We start from the raw sequence: 22,549 nt of genomic DNA, 5'->3' as shown, positions 1-22,549 counted from the left end.
AAAGGAAAGCGAAAAGAACTTGAGAATCCTTACCTCAAGCTGAGTAAAGATTTTCTTAATATGCCTGAAACATCCTTCAGCAATTTCCATATCTTCTTCATAAGATCGACCTTTAAAAATGGGTTGAGGGGCATTTGCAAAGTATTCGTGAAAAGGGAAGAAAGCAGAGACTTCCGTGACATCTGGGGAGGCGCTGCCTTTGCTTTTCACCTTGCTCATATATTCCTCCCAACGAGACATTACCTATAAAATAAGGGGACTTGACGTTAAATTTGCAGCGAACTATGTTTTAAATGATAAAATAAAAAAGAAATTACTTTACTAAGAAGAAGATCTGCTAGGTAAAGGAAAAGAAAGGCAATCTTTAACCCAAAAGAACTATTTCTTATCAAAGTAACTTTTAAGATTATAGGAAAAAAAGTTCCTTTAGTCAAAAATATAGAAAGTGAGGGGAAACCTCAGGGTCATCTCATGGGACTTTATCTCGGACATTTCAGATTCTCCATTTATGCAAGACAGTTTATTATTGAGCCTTAAAACAAATTAAATCCTTATTTTTTCATTATCTCTGTTTCTCTCCATACAGGATTAAGTTCAGCTTTTAGCAGTTTTTAAATCAATTTAGCACTTAACCCTTCTCTCAGACCTTTATAATTTTTTCCAATTCTCTTTAGTACATTTATAAAGAACTTCTGATTAAACCGAGTACACATTTGAAAGCTCATTTTATGACTTTTGTGATAGAGTTCAATTATATCCTGGTATAAAGTTAACTGTGCCTCTACCGCAAAGTTCCTACTTAATTAATCTCAATTACTGTAATTCTCCTAGGTCTTTTTCCATTACAACTTCAGTGTTTCTCAAAGTGTGGTCCTTAGGCAGACTATCTGAGAAGCTAAATAAAGATGTAGATTCCTATATGCCACCCCCAATTGAAAAAGGCTCTGGGGACAGAGCTTGAGAATTTCCTTTTAAACAACTTTCCCAATGTGATTCTTGTATGTTGAAAATTGTTGATCTAGCCCAGCAGGGCGTGGCTCAGCTGGTGAGCATTGACCTAGGATCCAGGAGATCGAGGTTTGACTCCCAGTCAGGGCACATGCCCAGGTTGTGGGTTCGATCCCTAGTTGGGGGGAGTGAAAGAGGCAGCCGATCAATGACAACTCTCTCATCATGATGTTTCTCTCTCTCTCTCTCCCTTCCTCTCCGTGAAATCAATAAAGATATATTTAGCCCGGCTGGGTGTGGCTCAGCAGTTAAGCGTCGACCTAGGATCCAGGCGATAGGGGTTCGATTCCCAGTCAGAGCACATGCCCAGGTTTCGGGCTCAATCAATGACTCTCTCATTATTGATGTTTCTATCTCTCTCTCTCCCTCTCCTTTCCTCTCTCTGAAATCAATAAAAATATATTTAAAAACAAAAACAAAAAGATATATTTAAAAAAAAAAATTGTTGATCTATACTGAGAGTCCTCAAGTTCATAGTCCCCAAATTTATTACTTAAGCCTCCATAATTTGTCAATTATTTCTCCTACTTTTAAAAGTAGTTTTTACTGATAGTCTAGTGATTTTTATTTTGTGCCAAATATGCACTTAAGCACGATCTTTACTCCATTCTTCAAAGTTCTAAACAGTCTGAATCTAATGCAGACTACTTTGCAGGATGATGCATATCTTCCCTGTTTCGTAAGAAACCATGAAATACGCTCACTTTAAATGGACTCAACTGGTTTGCGTATCCACTTAGAATGAGTACAAACCCATTCTTTCATATATATTTTAAAATTTAATTGTTATGATTTATACCTAAAATATACAAATAGCATTAGTACAAAGAGATCAAACAAAATTATATAACGATATTCATTATTTGATTAAGGCTTGGTCCATTTAAAATTATTAGACCAACTGGCTAGTAAAGTTTATTTGTATTCATTTTATTTGCCTTTGTTTCTCATTGGTTTCATACCCAAACTAACCCTACAAAAGCAAAAGAGCATACCTCTCAACTGAAGTCAAAACAATTTTTAATTTAAACTCCTACTTATTTAAATTAATTCTAAAACACAATTTTTGAAAATTTAAAAGATGTTTTCCTTTATTAATTGATTAATATGCATAGTAAAAGTAAGTTACAAACTGCACTCTGTTACCACTAGGTAGATAGGACATTACCTTTTGTTGAAAGAGTGAGTGAGCAAAGTTAGAAAGAAAACTGAAGGCTACCGGGAACAGAAACATTTGACATTCACAAATACTGCTTTGGTCATTTTAATTTTTTTTTTTTTTAATATATCTTTAGTGATTTCAGAGAGAGGAAAGGAGAGGGAGAGAGAGATAGAAACACCAATGATGACAGAGTCATTGGAGATCGAGCCCTCAACCCGGGCATGTGCCCTGACCAGGAATCGAACCTCGATCTCCTGGATCCTAGGTTGACGCTCAACCGCTGAGCCACGCCCAGCCACGCTGCTTTGGCCATTTTAATCTATTCACTGAAAAATAAAAATAAGCTTTCAAGAAAGATTTCAAAAACCCATCTCAGTTTCCAACTGAAGACCATATAAGTGAAGCATGATTTAAAACCCCTTAACTTCTTACCTGATATAAAAAGAAATAGCCTGCAGTCTCACAGGTATATGAAGCATCCCCTGGGACCCCTAGGCTTTTCTGCAACCGTTTGACTTCTTCTAACAGCTCTATCCGTCGAGCCAGGACGTAATTAACTCTTCCATACCTAGACATTACAAGGAAGCAAAAAGCCAACATTTGTAATGAAGAGCCTCACGGAAACTGTCAGCAAAACATTTAAGAAAAGTTGCACTAGAAAATATAAACGACGAAATAAGAAAAAAAATAGTTTATATTTAACTATAAGTAGTAGTTCTTGAATCACTTTATACCAAAGTTACTTAAAGTGCACCCTATGGATCAGTGAAAATCTGCAAATGTGCTAGTGGTCTGTAAGAAAGAAAAATCAACGACATTACTAAATACACCATTTAGTTCTACTATCAATTCTTTTTCTCTAACAAGATCTTCACAAAGAAGCAAACAGGTCAGTGCATTCCGGTGCTGGTTCATCTCATCAGACTGAGAACATACAGTTTACAGACTGACTGCCTTGAATAGCATTGTTTTATACTATTACAAAAGTAGATTCGTCTAAAGGCTTTGAAAAGTAATGTATTTTTCATTCTGTCATCCCAGCATGTGGCTTGGTCCCTGCACCCCGTAGGTTCACAAATATTTGCTGAATGAGTAAGAAAACGAAAATTCAGACAGTATATATATATATAATGTGGAGATATATATAATTAAGAAAAAAAAGTAGTGGAACCAGAATTGGATCCCAAAGTCTAGACATACTCTTTCCATTACAAGAAATTGCCCCTCATAACCCTCTAATAATGAAAATTATGAAAATAGTGTAAACACTGCTGTTCTCACGTTTAAAGATTCGACAAAGGAGAAAGTTATGTCCCTGACTGCTCCTGAGTTCAGAGTTTCACTTTTGAGGCAACAAGCAATGATCAAGAATAAAAAAGAGGTAAGACATGGTCTATATTTTTAAGAATTTTCCAGCTTAGAAGGATATAAACATTAGAACAGGTAATTTTTTTCTGTGGGCTTATCTACAGTTTAATCTTTTCCTACAATGAACACATGGTAATGAGAAAAAAATTGGGAATGCTTATAGTCTGTAATAAAATCCCAAAATCTTGTGATACCGTGTTAAATTTAAAAAGCAGTATATAATGGAAGTCTATGTGAAATTTGTTCAATCATTCTGTAAATCTAAAACTATTAATTTAAAACAGCAGTGTACAAAATTATAAACAATAACAAGATTACAGCTGATAATTGAAAAAATTACTATCAAACACCTGTTTTGGAGTAGTGAAATTATGGATGATCACTCCCTCTCCACTGTCTCATTAGATTTAAAATTTTTTCTTTATCAAAAATGGTATCACTTTTATTGTGAAACAATATTCACTACTTTTCTTTTTAGTTACAACAAAGGTAAAGAAATAAAAGAATATGCCCAATTGATCAAGCACACACTTAACAAGACCTGGAGCTTGGTTTGTGTACCAGAAAACAAAAGTATTTTTTTCCTAGAAAATCAGTAGTACCTAAAATCATTTTAAAATCCTATTTCTGTTCTATTACAATAGTCTTTAAAAACTATACATTCTACTGCAATATAATTGTAATTGCAGTATTTAGCATTCTATCAGCACTTACATGTTCGCTGAATTCGGGATTATTAGATTTTAGACTCTAGCCCTCTAGAAAGTTAGGTTCAATATGAGGAAATACCCATGGAAAGAATTCAGAGTATCTATCACTGGCTGATACAAAATTAAGAATCTAGAGCTCCAAATAACTTAATGTGTACTGTTCTTTGCCCTCTGACTTTTTAGAAGCTAACAAATGTTTGGTGAGCTCTGTAATACAAGAACTCAAAGTAACATAATAATTTAACACTCTTTTAGTTCTTTTGATGTCTATGATCAATTTAGTCAAAGGTCATGTTCATGTTAAAGACTGTATTAAATATGTGCAGCTGTAAATTATGCCTTCTAAAACTATGCTTTAAAAATGGATTTAAATACAAACAAAATGAGCTATTATAAAACAACTTTGAAGGGAAAAAACCAAAATACTAATAGCAGAAGAAATCTGCATGGTAAAATTTTAGTCACTTTACAATATGCAATATTAAAGATAAAGTCCAGCTAAACTGGTAGTAAGTGCCTGAAATAATACTTACAATCCCAAAGCTTACACTGCCATTAATCTTTAATTGCATTTCATTAAATGAAGCAACTTTCTAATTGGTGCCTAAGACATATGCAAAGGGGGTTAAAGATTCTTTAGCAGACGATTTCAAAACTCACCCCCATTTGCTCACCTGCTGAAATCTTTCTCTGTCTCCAGCTCTTCTTCTCCGTGGCCAAGACGCAGGAGGTGGCGTTCATCAATGTCTAAGGCCATGATTTTCTCAAACAACTGGTTCAGGGCCTGGAGAATAAAACAAGGAGGAGGACGGTGAGTTTTAAAGAATCAGCATTCCTTTAAAAGTAACAACCACCAACATTCAGAAGGACAGAAGAGCATAAGCACTGTTCAGTCAGATATGAATCAAACCAAAACACAAAAGTAAACATTTTACATTAGTCCACTTACAATTTAAACAAAGTAGTATTTTTACTGAATTCTGGTATTTCTGCCTATGTATACTACGTCAAATAAATAACTGGAAACCATAAAAGTCATCTATCCACTAAATCTCTGCATCTAACTTATGAAAAGAGAAAAGTCTGGGCTCAGTTTCTGTTTTCCCCAAGTAATAACAATTACCAAAATAATGAATAATAATGCATGCCAAGTTTCATTTTACTCAACGAAATGTCCACGGGTTGCAGAGAACTGGGAAGTTTTTGTGGTTGAAGAAGGACTCGCAGGTGGTGAGTGTGTAGGTAGAACACACCGAGAGGACCACGGAGTGAAAAGGTAAAGTGCATCATTCAAATCTTAGGCTGAAAGTCTACAGATCTCTATACTGCAAGGGGCACTCATTTACTGCAAATTCTTCTGATGGAGGCCATTCAGAAGTCACTCCTTTCTACCTATGAAATGTTCTTATTTAAGGTTCCCTCGAATCCAAGTACTTATTATCTAAACGTATGCAGTTGCAAAGTTTTCCAGAATGGGAAACGTTTCGTAGTATGGGACCATACACTAATAAAGACATCTTTTAAATATTAGCCTCCACTCAAATATTTCTCCTAATTTACCATCAGTTTAACCCTTCCCATCAAGTCAGCATCTAATCTTGTCAACATCCAGGGTGTATAATGTAAATATAGACATCCTTTGCTATCAAAATTCTACCAATCAGAGCTCAGAAACCGAAGAGATAAACATAAATTTTTAGAAAAATTCCCAAGTATCCAAAATCTTAATATTTTTCAGCCAAAACCAGAGGCCCAACTGATCAGACCATATCACATTATTTTGCTATCCAAATCTTCGCTATCTAAACTCAGGAACCACATAGATTTAGAGGGCAAAAATACTCCCACACTGCAATCTCAGAAAGAACTGCAAGATTTTGTGGTGAGTTAGAGTAATGTTGGAGAATTGCTTGAGTTATTTATATATGTACATCAAGATCTGGCAAACAAAATAGCTGTGAAAAATCAACAATTTGATAGGCATCAAGGAGGAGGATGTGATGATCAAAGAATCAAAAAAGACCCTTAGGAAATAAGTCTTTGGCTATTTTTGCAAAATAATCCTCTCTAATTATGCTATACAAATCAATCATTAATAACAGATACCATAGAAAGTCATTATCAAGTTATGACAAGATTTATTTAAAAATACATGAATTATTCTTTATTTACTCTAAGAATTTGCAAACAGAAAAAATTACTACAGACTAAATTTTATTAAATAGAAGAAAAAATAAGTCTTTACATATTTGTTTATCAAGATAAAATCTCAATCAACCCCCTTCACTGCACAAGTTTACCACAATATGCGACCATTACTATAACCTTCAGGGATATTAACACATGACATGAGTGGACATAATACTGATTTTTAAAACCTGTAAATGAAAAGTTGACAACAAAACAGAAGAAATGACATTAAGCATTCTAAAAACCCAGTGCTTCTTTGTAGACCAACTTTTTACAGAACTGGTCAACTCAAGTCACCATTGTTAATATGTATTCAGAGACAATAAATACCTTCGGAGGTTCAGACCACCATGCAAGTTTCACAACATGTGTGCCTGTCACATTCTACATGAGGACCAATAAAAGTTACTTGTTTTTCTTCCCTTCTATGACAGTGACAGCTTCAGAACAACCATCACATCACACAGGTAGACATAAAGATACATGTTTAGCCATTATTTACAAGAAAGGAGTTGTATTTTTTTTGTTTTAGCTGTTTATAAAGCTTATATATTGAACCTGAAACCTAAAATAGTCCTTCCATGTAATACAGATATTCATATTTATACTTCATGAAGATATAAAATTCAATCCAGTATTAATACAGTTTAGACTTAGTCTTTTAGGAATATTTGTTCTACTAGCAGAAAAAAAGCTACTAATGCTTTTATCTCAAAGTAAAAGCTCTAGCTTAGCACATAAAATGGGAGGGGTAGGAATTTAATTTAATCCAAATATTTGACTACATATCTAAATATTCGTCTTAGCTTTTCCACAACTTGACCCCCTCAATTAGAAATAAAAAATTGTTTTTTTTTCTTTTCCTCAATATAGTCTGGTAGCGACTAGTGATGATCAAAGAGTCACTCAACAGTGAATACTATACGCATCAGCCTTTCCTGGTATCCCGTGTGCCCATGACCAGGTTAGCACACAAGCAGAAATTTCCTTTGTGCCTCATGCATTCCCACTCCTTCTTTCCCCTCCAGGTCTACTCTATCCATTTACGTGTACACATACGCACCTGTGTGTGTGCTTGCTCTCTCTCTCTCTCTCTTACCTGATTAGAATGAGTAACAATCAGAGTCCTCTGCTCTGGAAAATTGTGGTATATATTGGATATGATCTGAACTGCCACATCTGTTTTTCCTGTACCTGGTGGGCCCACAACCTAAAAAGAAGACGAACATATAGCAAACTATTAAATTATCACATTGTGAAAATGTTAATTCTAAAACTGAACGATAAAATGTTTAGAAATCATCCAATCTAAACAACAAATAGGAAAAAAAGATTAAAACAAATCATATCCAGAGCCTCATGAATCTATAATACTAAAAGATCTAACATTCATATCACTGAAGTCCTAGAAAAAGAAGAAAAAGCATACAGTTATAGAAAAACTGTTTGAAGAAGTAATAGCTGAAAATTTCCCAAATCTGGCAAAAGACATAAAAATCTACAGTATCAAGCTCAGCAAATTCCAAACAGAATAATCCCAAAGAAATCTATGCCCAGACACATGGTAATTTACTGTTTGAAAACTAAAGACAAAGAAAAAGTATTAGTAGCAACCAGAGAAAAATGAAACATGACATAGCAAAAGGATGTTTCAAATAACTGTGTAATTCTCATTAGAAACCTTGGAAGTCAGAAGGATGTGGAATAACATTTTTAAAGTGCTGAAAGGAAAGAACTGTCAGAGCAGAATTATATATCCAGTGAAAATATCTTTAAAAAATGAAGGTGAATTAAAGACCTTCTTACACCAAGAAACCAAAGATAATTCATTGCTAGCAGACCTGCACTTAAGAATGGTGAAAGAAAGTCTTCAGACAGAAAGGAAATGATACTAGAGGAAACATGAGATAAAGAATTAATGGTAAGCATAATAACAGATGATTCTTCTTCTGTGGAGTTCTTAAAAATGTTTGGCCGGGCCGGCATGGCTCAGCGGCTGAGCGTCAACCTAGGATCCAGGAGATTGGGGGTTTGATTCCCGGTCAGGGCACATGCCCGGGTTGCGGGCTGCAGCGATCAATGACTCTCTCATTGATGCTTCTATCTCTCGCCCTCTCCCTTTCTCTCTGAAATCAATAAAGATATATTTAAAAATAAAATAAAATAAAAATGTTTGATGTTTGCAAACAAAAATTATAACATTGCCTGATGGGATTTTCAATGTATTTATATGTAATACATATGACATCTACCAAAAGAAAGGTAAAGGTACTTATATTCTAAGTAGACCATGAAAAGTTAAGTGTGCATACTGTAATTCTCTACAGCAGCCATTAAGAAAGATATAATAGCCCAGCCGGGCGTGGCTCAGCGGTTGAGCCTCGACCTAGGATGCAGGCGATCAGGGTTCGATTCCCGGTCAGGGCACATGCCCGGGTTGCGGGCTCTATCAATGACTCTCTCATCATTGATGTTTCTATCTCTGTCTCTCCCTCTCTTTTCCTCTCTCTGAAATCAATAAAGATATATTTTTTAAAAAAAAGAAAAAAAAAGAAAGGTATAATAGAGGAACAAAATAGATCAATAAAAAATAGAACTAAGCACTATCCAAATAACTCACAAGAAGGCAGGAAAGGGAAAACAGGAACACAAACAAAGGGAACAAACATAAATAATAAAATGGTAGATCTAAATCCAAGCACATCAGTAAGTACATTATATTGGGCCTAAACACATCAATCAAAAGACAGAGACTACCAGAATGAATAAAACAAGCCCCAATTACATACTGTCTGTAAGAAACTCACTTCAGATATAAAAGGTAGGCTAGAAATAAAAGGACAGGAAAAGCTGTATCACATAAACACTATTCAAAAGAAAGCTGCAATGGCTATCATATCAAAATAGACTTTAGAGCAAAGAAAATTACCAGTGATGAAGAGAGACATTGCATAATGAAGAAATCATCAATTCATCAAGAAGACATAACAACCCTGAATGTGTATATACATATCATAAAGCTTTAAAATCTATAAAGCAAAAATTGGCAGAACTTAAAGAGAAAGAGATAGCCCGGCGGGGTGTGGCTCAGCAGTTGAGCATCGACCTAGGATTCCCAGTCAGGGCAAATGCCCATGGATGTGGGCTTGATCTCCAGTTGGGGGCATGCAGGAGGCAGCTGATCAATAATGACTCTCTCTTTCTATCTCTTTCTCCCTTCCTCTCTCTGAAACCAATAAAGATGTATTTAAAAAAAAGAGAGACAGACAAAAACATAATTATAGTTAGAGACTTCAATACTCCTCTCTCTTAACAGAAATATTAGGTGGAATATCAGCAAGGATAGAGATGTACTGAACAATACTATCAACCAAATAAATCTATTTGATATATATAGGACACTCCTCCACCCCCAAACAACAGAATACACATTCTTTTCAAGTGCACATGGAATATCCACCAAGAGAGATCATATCCTGGGTTATAAAACAAACAAATTAAAAACAAAAAACTGAAATCATATAAAGTATGTTCTCTGACCATAACAGACTTAGACTAGAAATCAGTAACTGGAAGATAACAGAAAATCTCCAAAACCTTGGAAATTAAACACACATCTAAATCAGTTGTCAGCAGACATTTATGAAAAGGGCTAGCAAGTAAACATTTTAGGCTTTGTGGCCCATACGATCTCTGCTGCAAGTATTTAACCTTTGCTGATGCAGCACAAAAGCGGCCACAGGCAACACATAAACAAATAGGCACATCTATGTTCTAATAAAGCTTTATTTATGAACACTGAAATGAGTAGCAAGATCTCCACAGGCATAAGAAGCCACAAGTACTTAGAAACACTTAAATTCAGTTGGGCTTTTGTGCTTCAAATAGAACACACTATAAAAATCTGATGCTAACTTCTAGTCTGAATCTGTGTGAAAACATGTATAACAGTAATGCTCCTGCCTGGCCGGCATTGCTCAGTGGTTGAGTGTCAATCTAAGAACCAGGAGGTCATGGTTCAATTCCCAGTCAGGGCACATGCCAGGTTACAGGCTCGATCCTCAGTAGGGGGTGTGCAGGAGGCAGCTGATCAATGACTCTCTCATCATTGATGTTTCTATCTCTCTCCCTTCCTCTCCCTGAAATCAATAAAAACATATTTAAACTAAAGTAAATAATGCTCTTACCATAGTTAGCCCAGGCTGCATTCCAGCACGGATGGCCTCTATCTGTGTATGAGTGAACTGAATTGTATTTCTGCAAATTAGAATAGATAAAAAGTTGGTTAAAAACACAGATGAATGACACTTAGTAAAGATTTAGACAACAATGACCACAGTTCTAAACATCTGCTCTGCATTTGTCCCTGTTCTTCTAGTCTCTTCTCCCCTCTCATGCTGGCCCTTTGTGTGTGTGTGTGGTAAAACTACATAACATGAAATCTACCCTTTTTACAAAATTTAAATGTACAGTACAGTATTTTTAACTATAAGCACAATGCTGTACAGCAGATCTCTAGAACTTTTACATCTTACATGACTGAACCAATCTCTTTTGAATGACTCTCTTCACCCCTGCCCTCCCACAGACTAATTAGACTGAAATTTATGGAAAGACTGAAGTTATTTTTCAATACACTTAGTCCATCCTGGACATCATCTAGAGTGTCCAAGCTCTAGTTCACAATCTAACACCAAATGTAATGCCACTGTATTAGTTGTGGCACAGGTACGACCAGCTGTTATATGTAACACATGGTCATGAAGTAAGAACCCTGGGATCAAGGTAAGGTGGCCCTCTAACAGTTACTTCTCATAGCACCTGGAAATGTTTCTTTTACAAATCCATTTGAAACAGCAAGCTATTATTATTACAATTAGCACCAAGAGTAAAATTACCGTTTGGGTTGGTTGTAGGGATAAGGACCCCGATTAGGAATAACATGAGGCTCAACAATTAAGGCCTTTGCCTCTTCAGTGTCTTCATCTTCCCCATCTACATCTTTCCTTTTCTTCCCCTTTCCACTTCTTACTGGAAAAGTTATCCTACAAGACCAAAACTTTTGTTTAGTTTTACAATTAACAATGATTTATCAAGCACCTGTCTTGTGCATGACATCATATAAAGAATAATCAGGTCAGTAAGAAGCGTGTATGACCTAAAGGAACTCACTATTCATACATAAATTTTGAAAAAGGCAGATTTAAAAGCACAAAAATGGTGTAAGTGTGTTCACATTAGAAAAAGTCATTTAAGTGGAAATGAAAAAAGAAACATTTAGCCCAGCCAGCATGGCTCAGTGGTTGAACATCGATCTAGGATCCAGGAAATTGTGGTTTGATTCCTGGTCAGGGCACATGCCTGGGTTGTGGGCTGGATCCCCAGTAGGGGGCGTGCAGGAGGCAGCCAATCAATGACTCTCTCATCATTGATGTTTCTCTCTCTCTCTCTCCCCCTCTCCCTTCCTCTCTCTGAAATCAATAAAGATATATTAAAAAAAGAAACATTTATATACTCATATCTCAAGTAAAGTGCTATAAAGTGCTTTACATTCCATCCTTGATTTAATTAGAAAAGGCTTCCTACGAGAGGTGGCATCTAAGATGAATTTCGAAGAGTTCAGACATATAAACATGGGAGGGAAGATGTTCCAGGAAGAAAGAAGTAACAGCAGGGGTGAAGTACAATTCGCCAGTTTTGCTCGAGTGCAAGACACAATTCAAGGCTAGAGAGAAAGGTTGGAGCCTCGTTATGACACCTTTGGAATACCAAGCCTTTAAGGCAGAAGTTATTAGCCTGGGGTCAGGGATACCTCAGGAGACAGCTCTCCATAGGTACCCAGGGAAGTCAATGAATAGCCTAAAGTTCAACTAAAACATTCTGTATGTGCACTTTTCCCCGTCTTTCTTCCCATTCTGAAAGGATAAGTAATACTCCCCAAAATGCTAAGAAACAAAGAGGCTAAGAGGTCAGCCCTTATTTTGATAAGCACAGGAAAAGTCAGTTTTTTAGCTAGGGAATGGAATGACCCCAGCAGTAAAGCATGTAATAGGTTCAAGTGAGGAGAGGCAGGAAAGATACTGCAGCCATAAAGACTGAAGGTGTTGAGGGCACAGAGAGGTTGTAGTCAGGAATAACATATAAAAAAGTATCCTTAAGGCAGAATCTGTAAGACACAGCAGGAGTTATAGGAGTGAAAAGATTCAAAAATAATGCTGAGATTTCAAGGCAGAGTGACTAGAAGAATGATTTTGCCATTAATAGGATTTGGAAAGTATGGAGGAAGACTAGGTTTAAGTGTTAAAAAGATGCATGTCTGTAATATGTAGGATTATTACATTTATATTTAACAGTCAATTATAATTGTATGTTCTAATTTCCAACTAAGAGAATAGGCACTTTCTACCACCCACAGGTGCACAGGGTGCTCTGCCACTAATCATGCTGGAACTAAGGAACAGCAATCAGGGCTTTGAGTACTTTATTCCATTTCTACTCAAAATTTAAAACCAATATTCCTTTATCATTAAATATAACTATACTGTAAATATTTAAAATTTGTGAAAGCAAGCAAGGTTAAAAAAATAATTTTTTCTTAAAAACGAAAGTTCAAAATCACATGGCTATGTGTATTAATTAGGAAATATCCCAGACTACACATAATATGCACACTTATTTCTCCAGTCCAGTGCTATAAATATACTTATGCAGTACTCTTCAGACAAGCATTTACTGAGCCCTTATAAAACATGAAGCTGCTTTTACTATGGTCTCAAAATAACTACTACACAAATGATCAAAAATAGAGTGAAATAAAATAAATTTATCCCAGTGAGCATATGGTGAAGGTACAGATTGCCCAAACAGAATCCAAATTTGATGCTCAAAACTTACTTCAGCTACAGACCTAATGGCCTAACTCAGACTGACCACGGAAAAGCTTGAAAGGAGTATATCCAGTTCTGACTTTACCTGAAAGGGGGTATCTGTAGAGCTGGGTCATCCACAGTTACTTTAACATTATGACCAGGAAAGCTGGTTTTCAAATGCTCAATGGAGAGAAATGTGTCATTGAAATCCAGGGTGGCAATCTGATTGGGCATTTTTGAGTAATGTGCACTGCTTGGATCCCCGTAACCTAAAATGATGTCATGCAGCCAGGCAGGTACCACACAGTCAGTGTTCATCAGGTTCCGAATAGTCTCCAGCACAGCCTGCCAGTAGAAGAACAGAAAAGGGCCTTGTCAAGAAGACATCTCAAACATTTGCACTTGAGTGGAATGCAGAGCTGGCTGTACTAATCCTGAATTCCCGAGTGTTTCAGGGCAAGAAGCTATTTTTTGCTGGCAGGTGCTTGGCTAGACTGAATCAACAGCTATATTTTAAGCTGATGCCATACACTGAGTTAAACAAAAGACCAAACTTAGCAAGAACAGTTTATCCGTTTGGAGTTCATTTAGACAGAATGTCATAAATGAGTTACACTTGACTTCTGTTGGGTAGGATGAAAATCCAATCAGGTCTATACAACAGCAAGAAAACAGTACTGAACAAACAAACCCTTAAAGAAAATGCTTCCTCTTAGAAACTACTGGAGTTTTCTCCCCTTGATAATCCATAGTTCCTCAATGCTAAGAACACACACAACCAGAAGCACATTAATACATGTCTCAATTATGAAACACATATTAAAATGAGCATTGTTAGAAATAAGAAAGAAAAAATAAAGTGAGAGTGATAAAAATAAAATAAATAAAATTTCAGGTTGAAAGAGAATCAAGACTACAATAAAAGGCCATGACACTAGTTAATACATACATTGTCATAAGTAATTATTAAAGGCCAAGGCAAATTCTGAGGCTTTCCAATAATGATTTCAACAAAATGATCTATCCCACATATATAAACAGAAGGCTAGGCTATTAATTCCAAAGATTAAAATCACCACCACACCACCCCTTTTACATAGTAAATGCTATACAACCCAACAAGATAACAAAATGACAGGCTACTATACGGAAATCACACTCTGACCACACCGCCTTGTTTTATTTTCTTGCACTTAGCCCTACTTGAAATTCTCCTATTCATGTACTTGGATACTTGTTTACCATTTGTCTCATCACCACTAGACTATGATTTCCATGAGAGCAGGGACACAGGGCAGTTTAAACATAGGGTAAGTAAATGGATGGGCAGGCAAATGAATGTGTTCACATGATGAATAAGGTGAGGGCTCTACTCTCTAAGTAACTATGATTCTAGTAGGGAGATAAAATACGTCCTTAGCAATGACACAAAGCAGCAGAATGTGGCAAAAAGTAAAAAATACTACAAAATACAATAGAAACACAATTTGAGGTAGGTGAGAGATGAATGTAGGGGAGACTTTTGACATTAGAAAAGGTTTCATGGAGGAAAAGTGGCATTTCAATTTAGCTCAAGTAAAGGATTTGTGAAAAAGCTTTGATTTATGTCATCATTAACACAGTCACAAAAATGTTTCTGAGAAGCAGAGTGAAACAACTGGTGGGAGCACATGAAGAACAGGTGACTGGTGAGACTATGAGAACGGGGTAGGGACAGAGGCGGCTGTTTCGTGCAACTATTCAGGCAGGAAGCTAAGTATCCAGATGAGGACAGGCTGTACAAACAGGAAAAGAGAAGGAAGTAAACAAGGGGTGCTGCCCAGGTACACAGTAGAACACCAAAAATACCAAGAGCATTCCTCCTTTCCCAAACACGGGCAAGTTAATCATCCTTGCTTTCTCACAGATCAGAGCCTGAATGCCTCTTTGAACTTCCAGGACACTTCTACCTGCATCCTTCTGGTGGCTTCTGGCACCTTCTAAGCTTTCATGGTGGCTATTTGTCTACATTTCTAACCTCCCTTATTAGTAGTCTAAGCTCCCTAAAGGTATAAGCTTTGTCTTACTCATCTTTATTAGCTCCATATAACTTAGCACAATACCAGACACACAGTAGGTGTTTAAAAAAAAAAAAAAAGGTCAAATGAATAAATATAAGAAACTTTTTATTTTTAGTAAACTGACTAAAATTCAATCATTACTGAGAAAACAAAACAGATACAGACAAAACAGAGACCTGCCCTCCTAAACTTGTGTTCTAGTATCAGAGAAATAAAGCCACTCTAAAGTCAGATAAATAGCATATAATCATCGGGTATAATAAAGGCTATAAGGGAAAATAAAGATAATTGAATAAAGAATGATGAGAAAGGGAGATGTTACTTTACATAAGGTTGCCAGGCAGGGTTTCTCTTACGAGGTGACATTTAAATGGAGTTGTCCATATAAAGTCAGAGAACAAGCCATGCAAATAGCTGGGGAAGACTGTCGAGGAACCGAGAACACCCCGTGCAAGGGCTTGGGTTATTGAAGAACAGCAGAGAGGTCAGTGTGGCTGGCGTGGAGCAAAGAAGGAAAAAGTGTTAGACAAAGATGTTGGACAAAGATGTTGGTAGCCAGAAAACAGTGAGGGGGCCTCTCAGATTATGACGACAACTTTCTCCTGTGGTAAGAACCCACTAAAGAGTGTTGAACAGGGGTAGCAGGTACACCTGACATTCTGTCACTACGTGGAGAATGGTGTAGGGAAAAAGCAGTCACAAATGAAAGCAGGGGCATGAGAGATGGTGGCCGGTGTCCTGGACATGGTATCAGTGGAGGTGGTCGGCTGATCAGACTGATGATGCGGGTGGAGCGTGAGACCAAAGAAATCAAGGGTGTTTCCATTGTTTTGTCTTCAACAACAGGGTGGGGTGGGGAATAAATTCCTTTGTATGTGAGGTTTTCTTTTTTAATTACAGCAATGAGTAGAAAAGATAATCAAGTGATAATGTTTAAGAAGCACTGTGTTTGGTGGAGAAAGAAAGGCACTTGTGCAAAAGCTAGTGTTCCCAAATGCAGACCTACTCAATGTTTAAGGTTTATAATACAGTTTCAAACAACAGATTTTAAAATCGTCCTTTACTAAAACTCCTCTCCACACACAGTTAGTATAGAAGCAAAACTCTCTAGCCCCAAACCTCCTTTTTCCCAATAGCAAGTAAAGTATAAATGCATTATATCAAGGAGTAACTCAGAGCCCTAACGTTCCATATTAGTATTTTGAGTGATTTGGAAACACACCTACTCTTGATTCATAAAAGAAGTCCCAGTAAACAAATAAACAGGCAGTTTTCTTCACCTCATATTGGGGCACAAAATGAATATATATATAACATACAAAAAGCAAGAAAGGAGCTGACCTTTAAAATAACACATGAATTAATGCATATTTTAAGTTTCTAAATTCATCAAAAGACAATAGATTTAGTAAATAAATTTCCTTAAGTTACTATATTTAAGAGAACTGTTTAGAATCAAAAAGCAGTGATCATAATTTCCTTACAAATCATTTAAACCTAGTATCTACGTATTTGTCTAAAAAGTTTTCAAATTATGCAGCATTTTTAGTTATATAGCCCTAAATTTACCTTAAAGTTATTTTCCTTTGGTTTTCTCCTCATTATTATATTGAAAGTTTCATACACATCTTCTGCTCCATTTTGTATAGTATTGGTCATATCTTGTTGATACTGGTTTGGATCCAAAAACACTCTAAATGTCCTTGACTCTCCTCTGAGATTGGGTCTGGGTTCAGGTCCTGAACATTGCGAAAAAGTTTGTTAAACGAAATACTGTATATACTTTTCAAATATCAAAGTAAGTTAGCAGTATTCCTCTTCTAGAAAAGATAAGCACTGTCCAGACTTAACTCCAGCCATCCCCCCGACTAGAATGCTCTCCACTCATCCATTTCAAATTCCAAAAAGCTGAAAATATTTTCTCCTTTCTCTAAATTGATATTATTTCTTTCTGGAATAATCGTGTACTATTTATGACACAATGCCAGGAATTGCAATTATTTGTATGTGACCTCAATTATTTGCATATAACTCAACTAAAATTGGAGCCTTAGAAGTCAAAGAAGTTTACTTTTGTCAGTCCCTCATTGCTCCTACTACTGCCTCACATGGAGCAACTACTTGGCCGTCACTCTCTTCATCCTGCCACCTTCCACACCTAATATCACTAGTATGAAAGGAAGCTTCATATACAAATGGCTGAAAGCTCAGAGACTTTTTCTTTTTGTCTTAGACCTCCAACTCTGGTCCCATTATGTGGCCTTATATTTATTCCAACTCTCCTCCATTCCTTTCTCCTTTGTTTTATTCTAGTGATGAAAGTAGCTTAATTACCAGCACTTTAGCAATGGTGCAATTTTGAAATCACAGATAATAGAAGCTAATTCAAGTTCTATGAGAAGTTTAGTAAACGAATTATAAAATAAGTACTATATAATTTAAATAGTACGAATTTCAAAAAAAGTCAGGACAATGTAAGAATTTAAAAGAGCAATCAGTGATAAACCTAAGAACTCAAAAAGCTGACTAATCCTGTAAAGCAACATTTCTAAATGGAGTAATGCTAGCATCCCAGGCAGGACAATTCCTTCTACAAGATAGTCCTGTTTACATGCTTAGCATACCTGGTCCCCAACCAGCAAATACCAATAGCTCACCAACCCCTACACCCTTACCCTAGTCATCTGACAAGGTAAATACCACAGCACATTTCAAATTGCAGGGCAGTGCTACTCCCAATCAAGAACCACTCCTATAATGAATCAAATCAGTAAAACTTAAGAAAAAATTAAGACAAATATATCATTGAACAACTAATTATAAGAGGTTTCAGATGTTTTGTAAAGGCAATATTGTACATTATTATGAAAGGAAGTTTTAAATAAGGATGATTTCAAAAGATCCTGTCCTTTCCAGTATCTAACACAGAAGCTTAGAAACTCTATAGTTTATTTCTAAAACTGGGTGATAGGTACTCTACACACATTTTACATTTAATCCTTTGTGTCAAATTAGTATATAAAACAACTAAAATATAACCTAAGACGCAAAAAAGGAAAAAAGGCAAATGAATTTATCATTATGTACACACACTCTTTCAAAAGCATAGATCACCATACCGTCTTCAATGACACGTCCTTTATCATCCAACATGCCCTGGATCTCACAGCCCCTGACATAAACCAGGCCGACCTGCTCAATAAAAGGCCTCCTCCGGTCAAACTTGGTGCCGTATGGTTTTGTGGGACGCACAGTAATTAAAAAGCACACATCATGCTTACGAAGGCCTGGTAAAACATAAAGACATTTTCACTTAAAAGAATGTCATTGTTTCTAGTTTTTTGTTGGCAATTTCTTATCCTCTTATCTTTGTAATAGAGATATAAAAAAATTTTAAATACCAGAGGTGGTCAATGATTATATTTGTATTACAATACAATTATAAGCTTTGCTATAACTTCTAATATTCAATGTTTGATAGAAATAATTAAAATGAAAGTTTCTTTATATTAAAATCTGATACTTTTATGCCATGAATACATTACTAAATAAGCCCTCCAGGTCAAGCTACAGCTTCAAAATTGGATGCTTGTCTTCATTCTTATTTTTAACATTCTTAATAAGTAACCAAAATTATGGCTGGTATGTAATCCACCTATATCATATTTAGCAGGTTCACAACATCAGTTTAAACTATCCATCAGTCATTCCAGTAACAGTCTTAAGTGTATTTCACCAAAAAAGGTCAACTCAAAACTAATTCATCAAAGCACAACAGCACTGTTTACAGATACCATCTTGAGAAGATGGCTGAATATATATAGTTTCAGTTGACAAATATGGAAAATTTGTATAAGTGAATGTCAAGAAATAGGAGACTTGTGCCAAAGTCCACGGCTTCTCAGTCATCTGACCAAATAATAAATTCAACTGGATTTCCTGCTCTATCCAAAGGACAGAGTGGAAGACAAGGGACATAAAATTAGATCACGCAGCATATAATGTTATCTCACTTTATCTTTCTTTTCTGATTTGATTTTGTTAGCCAGTGTATGACATAAATTCAAATTTAAACAGTCTGCTTGCTCATAACCTTGGTAACAAGATACACAATTAAATCAATGTGACTGTGTGGCAAACAGTGCTGAGACCATTCTGGTTTGTTTAATATGGAGTGGGATTTGAGTGTCCTAGAAATAATAACTCTTGATTCAAATAATGACTTTATTTCCCAACAAATTCTATGTAAAGCAGCAGAAGCAACGAGAACTAAGGGGAGCTGTTCCACTATGACTTTGCACTGCCTGTATGACTTCTGATCTGCACGACCCATTAAAACTTCTAAGGGTTGGAGCCAAAGAAGTGGCCCTGAGCAGTAATTTAGTCTCTACCAATGCCACTTTTTGGTATCATGGAGGGATGAGTGCCTGTTTCCTCCTAAAGCAGAATATTTTACTGTGGGACATTACAGATCCACAAATACCTATAGGTATCAAAAATACCTATAGTACAATGAGCTCAACTACCTCTCCTTTCAACCGTTTGCATTCATTCCATCTATGAATGTGCCTTTTGGAGCAGAATCCAGCATTTCAATTTCCTTAATTCTATTTCCCTAATTTTAAATGAGGTATGGAGAAGGTAAGGGCCTGAACTTCACACATTCTTACAGGGACGAGAAGAATGTTTCACAATATTTAGCTTAAACTCTATGAAGCTACTCTGTTTTTACAGGATAATATTCATTACTGTTTACAGAACTTACCTCTCATTTTTTGCCTCAATTTTCTGCTTGGTGACTCTCTTTGTGATCACTACTGCTCTGAATTTTGGCTCTGGGCTCCCAGAAAACACTTTTCTCCCCACCATTCCTCAAAATATGAACTGCTTGTCCCACATACCCTATTGTTCTCTGTCCTGCCCATCAAAACTCATCCATTGTATTTCTTTTCCTACCAGAGGCCTATGTTTAAAAGAACAAAAGAACTCTGCCCCCACCTCCCAAGACTGATGTCCTGATAGCAGTCCGCAAAGTAATGGAGGAAATGGATAAAACATCCTTTCTTCCCCTTAACATCATAATGCAGACTTGTCATCTGTCACCTATAAATTTCAATAGTCTTTCAATTTTTTTAAGTTTATTTCCAGTATTACATCAAGGGATAGCCAGTAAGTATTTCAGTTTATTACCTACCATGTAAAACAGTGTTTAACGCCTCCTTAAGCTCTAAGGGGTAATAAATATAAGACCTTCTCCAACAACTTCACACCTTTCTCAAGGTTCAGAAATAATGAAGGTACATTATTCTAGATGTGTAATGCATCAGATTGGAACTCTTTTGAAAAAAACCAGAGCCACAAAATCTGTCACAAACTATACCCACTACAGTGGCCAATTGTCAAACATTTGGCCAGCTCTGTTGCTGGATTCCTTCAGAGTTATGTGATAAATATATCATATAGTCCCTGTGGTTATAAACAGCTATGTCGAGAGCAGTAATTTCTGAAAACTAAACCATTAAGGGACTATCCCTTTCCTTCTGGCATGCCAAGAAGGTGAAAGGAGATAAAACTTACTGGCTACTATTTCTCACAACAAGGCAGCAAGAGCTCTCACAGACAGCTGGGAGGAAAATATGAGTGCCAATTAAAACTCAGTTTATGTGTCATTTCTGGCACAGGTGTTAGCAATGTTTTAACTCTATCTGACTTAGTAACTCTAACATATCTGCCCCGAAATAAAATTAATTGTGGAACTCCCATCCCTTAAATCTCGCCTGGTTAAAAAATAGAAAAAATAACTCATTTAATTTCTCTGCAATTATATTTACCCTTGAGTACACTAAATTCCTTTTGCGTTTGTCTAATTTGATTTTGTATCTTTATTTTCCATAAATGGTATGCATCCCTATCCTCTTCACTGGTTGTTTTTATCTTTTAAAAAATATCATTTTTCTTTACTTCCTCTGCTTTGTGTTCCCCCTTTCTTTAGTGAACACTAATATTTTTACTCTTTTTATACTGATCCTACAAATTCATGAATACTACCTTACTAAATTTAAGATTTAAAACACTTTCAGCTCTGCTAAATGCAATTTTCAAAACACTTTGATATGAATGCTATTTTATGTTTTTATTAAAGTATTAAGGTATTTAATCATTCTTATATGATCCTTGGTATTTTTTACTACTAATAATTATAAAGACAATTGTCATTCTTTAAATCAAATTTTAAGGATAACATTTACTAAAAGTGCTTTGCTAATTCTCTAAGTAAAAGTCTATGCAATAAACTAAAAAGGTGAAAGGTAACCACCTTCTGAAATGCAAAATTACCTTCCCATTCATCTTTGATGTGATCTCTGACATTCAGATTGATGGTGACATCTGCGCGCACTCGGGTTGGCCAGTTTTCACCTATGTTGGGTTTGGCAACCTCAACCACAGTGAAAGCCACAATGGGCTGAGCCATTCGCGCCCAACCGCCAAATACCACACCGCCATACTCGGACTGCCTGAAAAGCAAAGTGGATGATTACTAAAACAAAATATAACTTTGGACAAGTAAAACTAGTAAGAATACACGTTTAGCTAGTATTTAAGCCCTAACATTAGTAATTTATTTCTACACTTAAAAAAAATTTAAGTCTCAATGTATATGGAGTATATATATGTACATATATATATATATATGTACATATATATGTACATATATATTTGAATGAAACAGGCAAACATGGTCCAGAAAAGAAAAGGAAGCAGAGGAACATCCCCCCACACCCCCAGATAAGAAGTTAACTCCATGTACATAAGAGCTGAGCCATTTTGTCAAAGAATGAAACAATCCAACACATTTAGTTTTATTTTATATTCTTATATTTTCCCCTTCTTAAAATAGTCTCAACTGTTTAATTTTACTTTATGTACCATAAAGTACTTCTATAAGCTGTTTCAAAAAACATTTTAGAACAAGCTAGAATTAAAAAAATTAAAAACAAGTAAACACATGATAATATCTATGCAAATGCCTTCTTTAGGGTATAATACTTAAATCACTTAAAAGATGTTACCATGGACTAGGGGGACAAGTGATCAAGCTAGTTGTAATAACATCTAACATCCAAACACTCATTCTTTCTTCTTATATTAATCTAAGTAGTGCTTTAATTTTTACATTAAATA

General features: G+C 35.9%; 1 protein-coding gene across 2 annotated transcripts in view; it reads right to left on the bottom strand.

The window, feature by feature from the left end:
• The window catches only part of AQR (aquarius intron-binding spliceosomal factor), an 88,721-nt gene that overhangs the window by 21,942 nt on the left and 44,230 nt on the right, over positions 1-22,549 (bottom strand). For both annotated transcript variants that reach the window (XM_016220406.2, XM_016220407.2), the window contains 10 exons: positions 21,704-21,882; positions 18,487-18,654; positions 16,937-17,106; positions 13,411-13,652; positions 11,337-11,483; positions 10,626-10,695; positions 7,538-7,648; positions 4,923-5,032; positions 2,603-2,738; positions 34-243 (listed from right to left, as the gene is read on the bottom strand). In XM_016220406.2, the coding sequence (XP_016075892.1) occupies positions 34-243; positions 2,603-2,738; positions 4,923-5,032; positions 7,538-7,648; positions 10,626-10,695; positions 11,337-11,483; positions 13,411-13,652; positions 16,937-17,106; positions 18,487-18,654; positions 21,704-21,882 (1,543 nt within the window). The remainder of the gene's footprint in view (positions 1-33; positions 244-2,602; positions 2,739-4,922; positions 5,033-7,537; positions 7,649-10,625; positions 10,696-11,336; positions 11,484-13,410; positions 13,653-16,936; positions 17,107-18,486; positions 18,655-21,703; positions 21,883-22,549) is intronic.

This window comes from Miniopterus natalensis, chromosome 1 (assembly GCF_054644295.1).
Source record: "Miniopterus natalensis isolate mMinNat1 chromosome 1, mMinNat1.hap1, whole genome shotgun sequence".
NCBI classification, from domain to species: domain Eukaryota; kingdom Metazoa; phylum Chordata; class Mammalia; order Chiroptera; family Miniopteridae; genus Miniopterus; species Miniopterus natalensis.
This window is presented reverse-complemented; position numbering and strand designations above follow the sequence as displayed.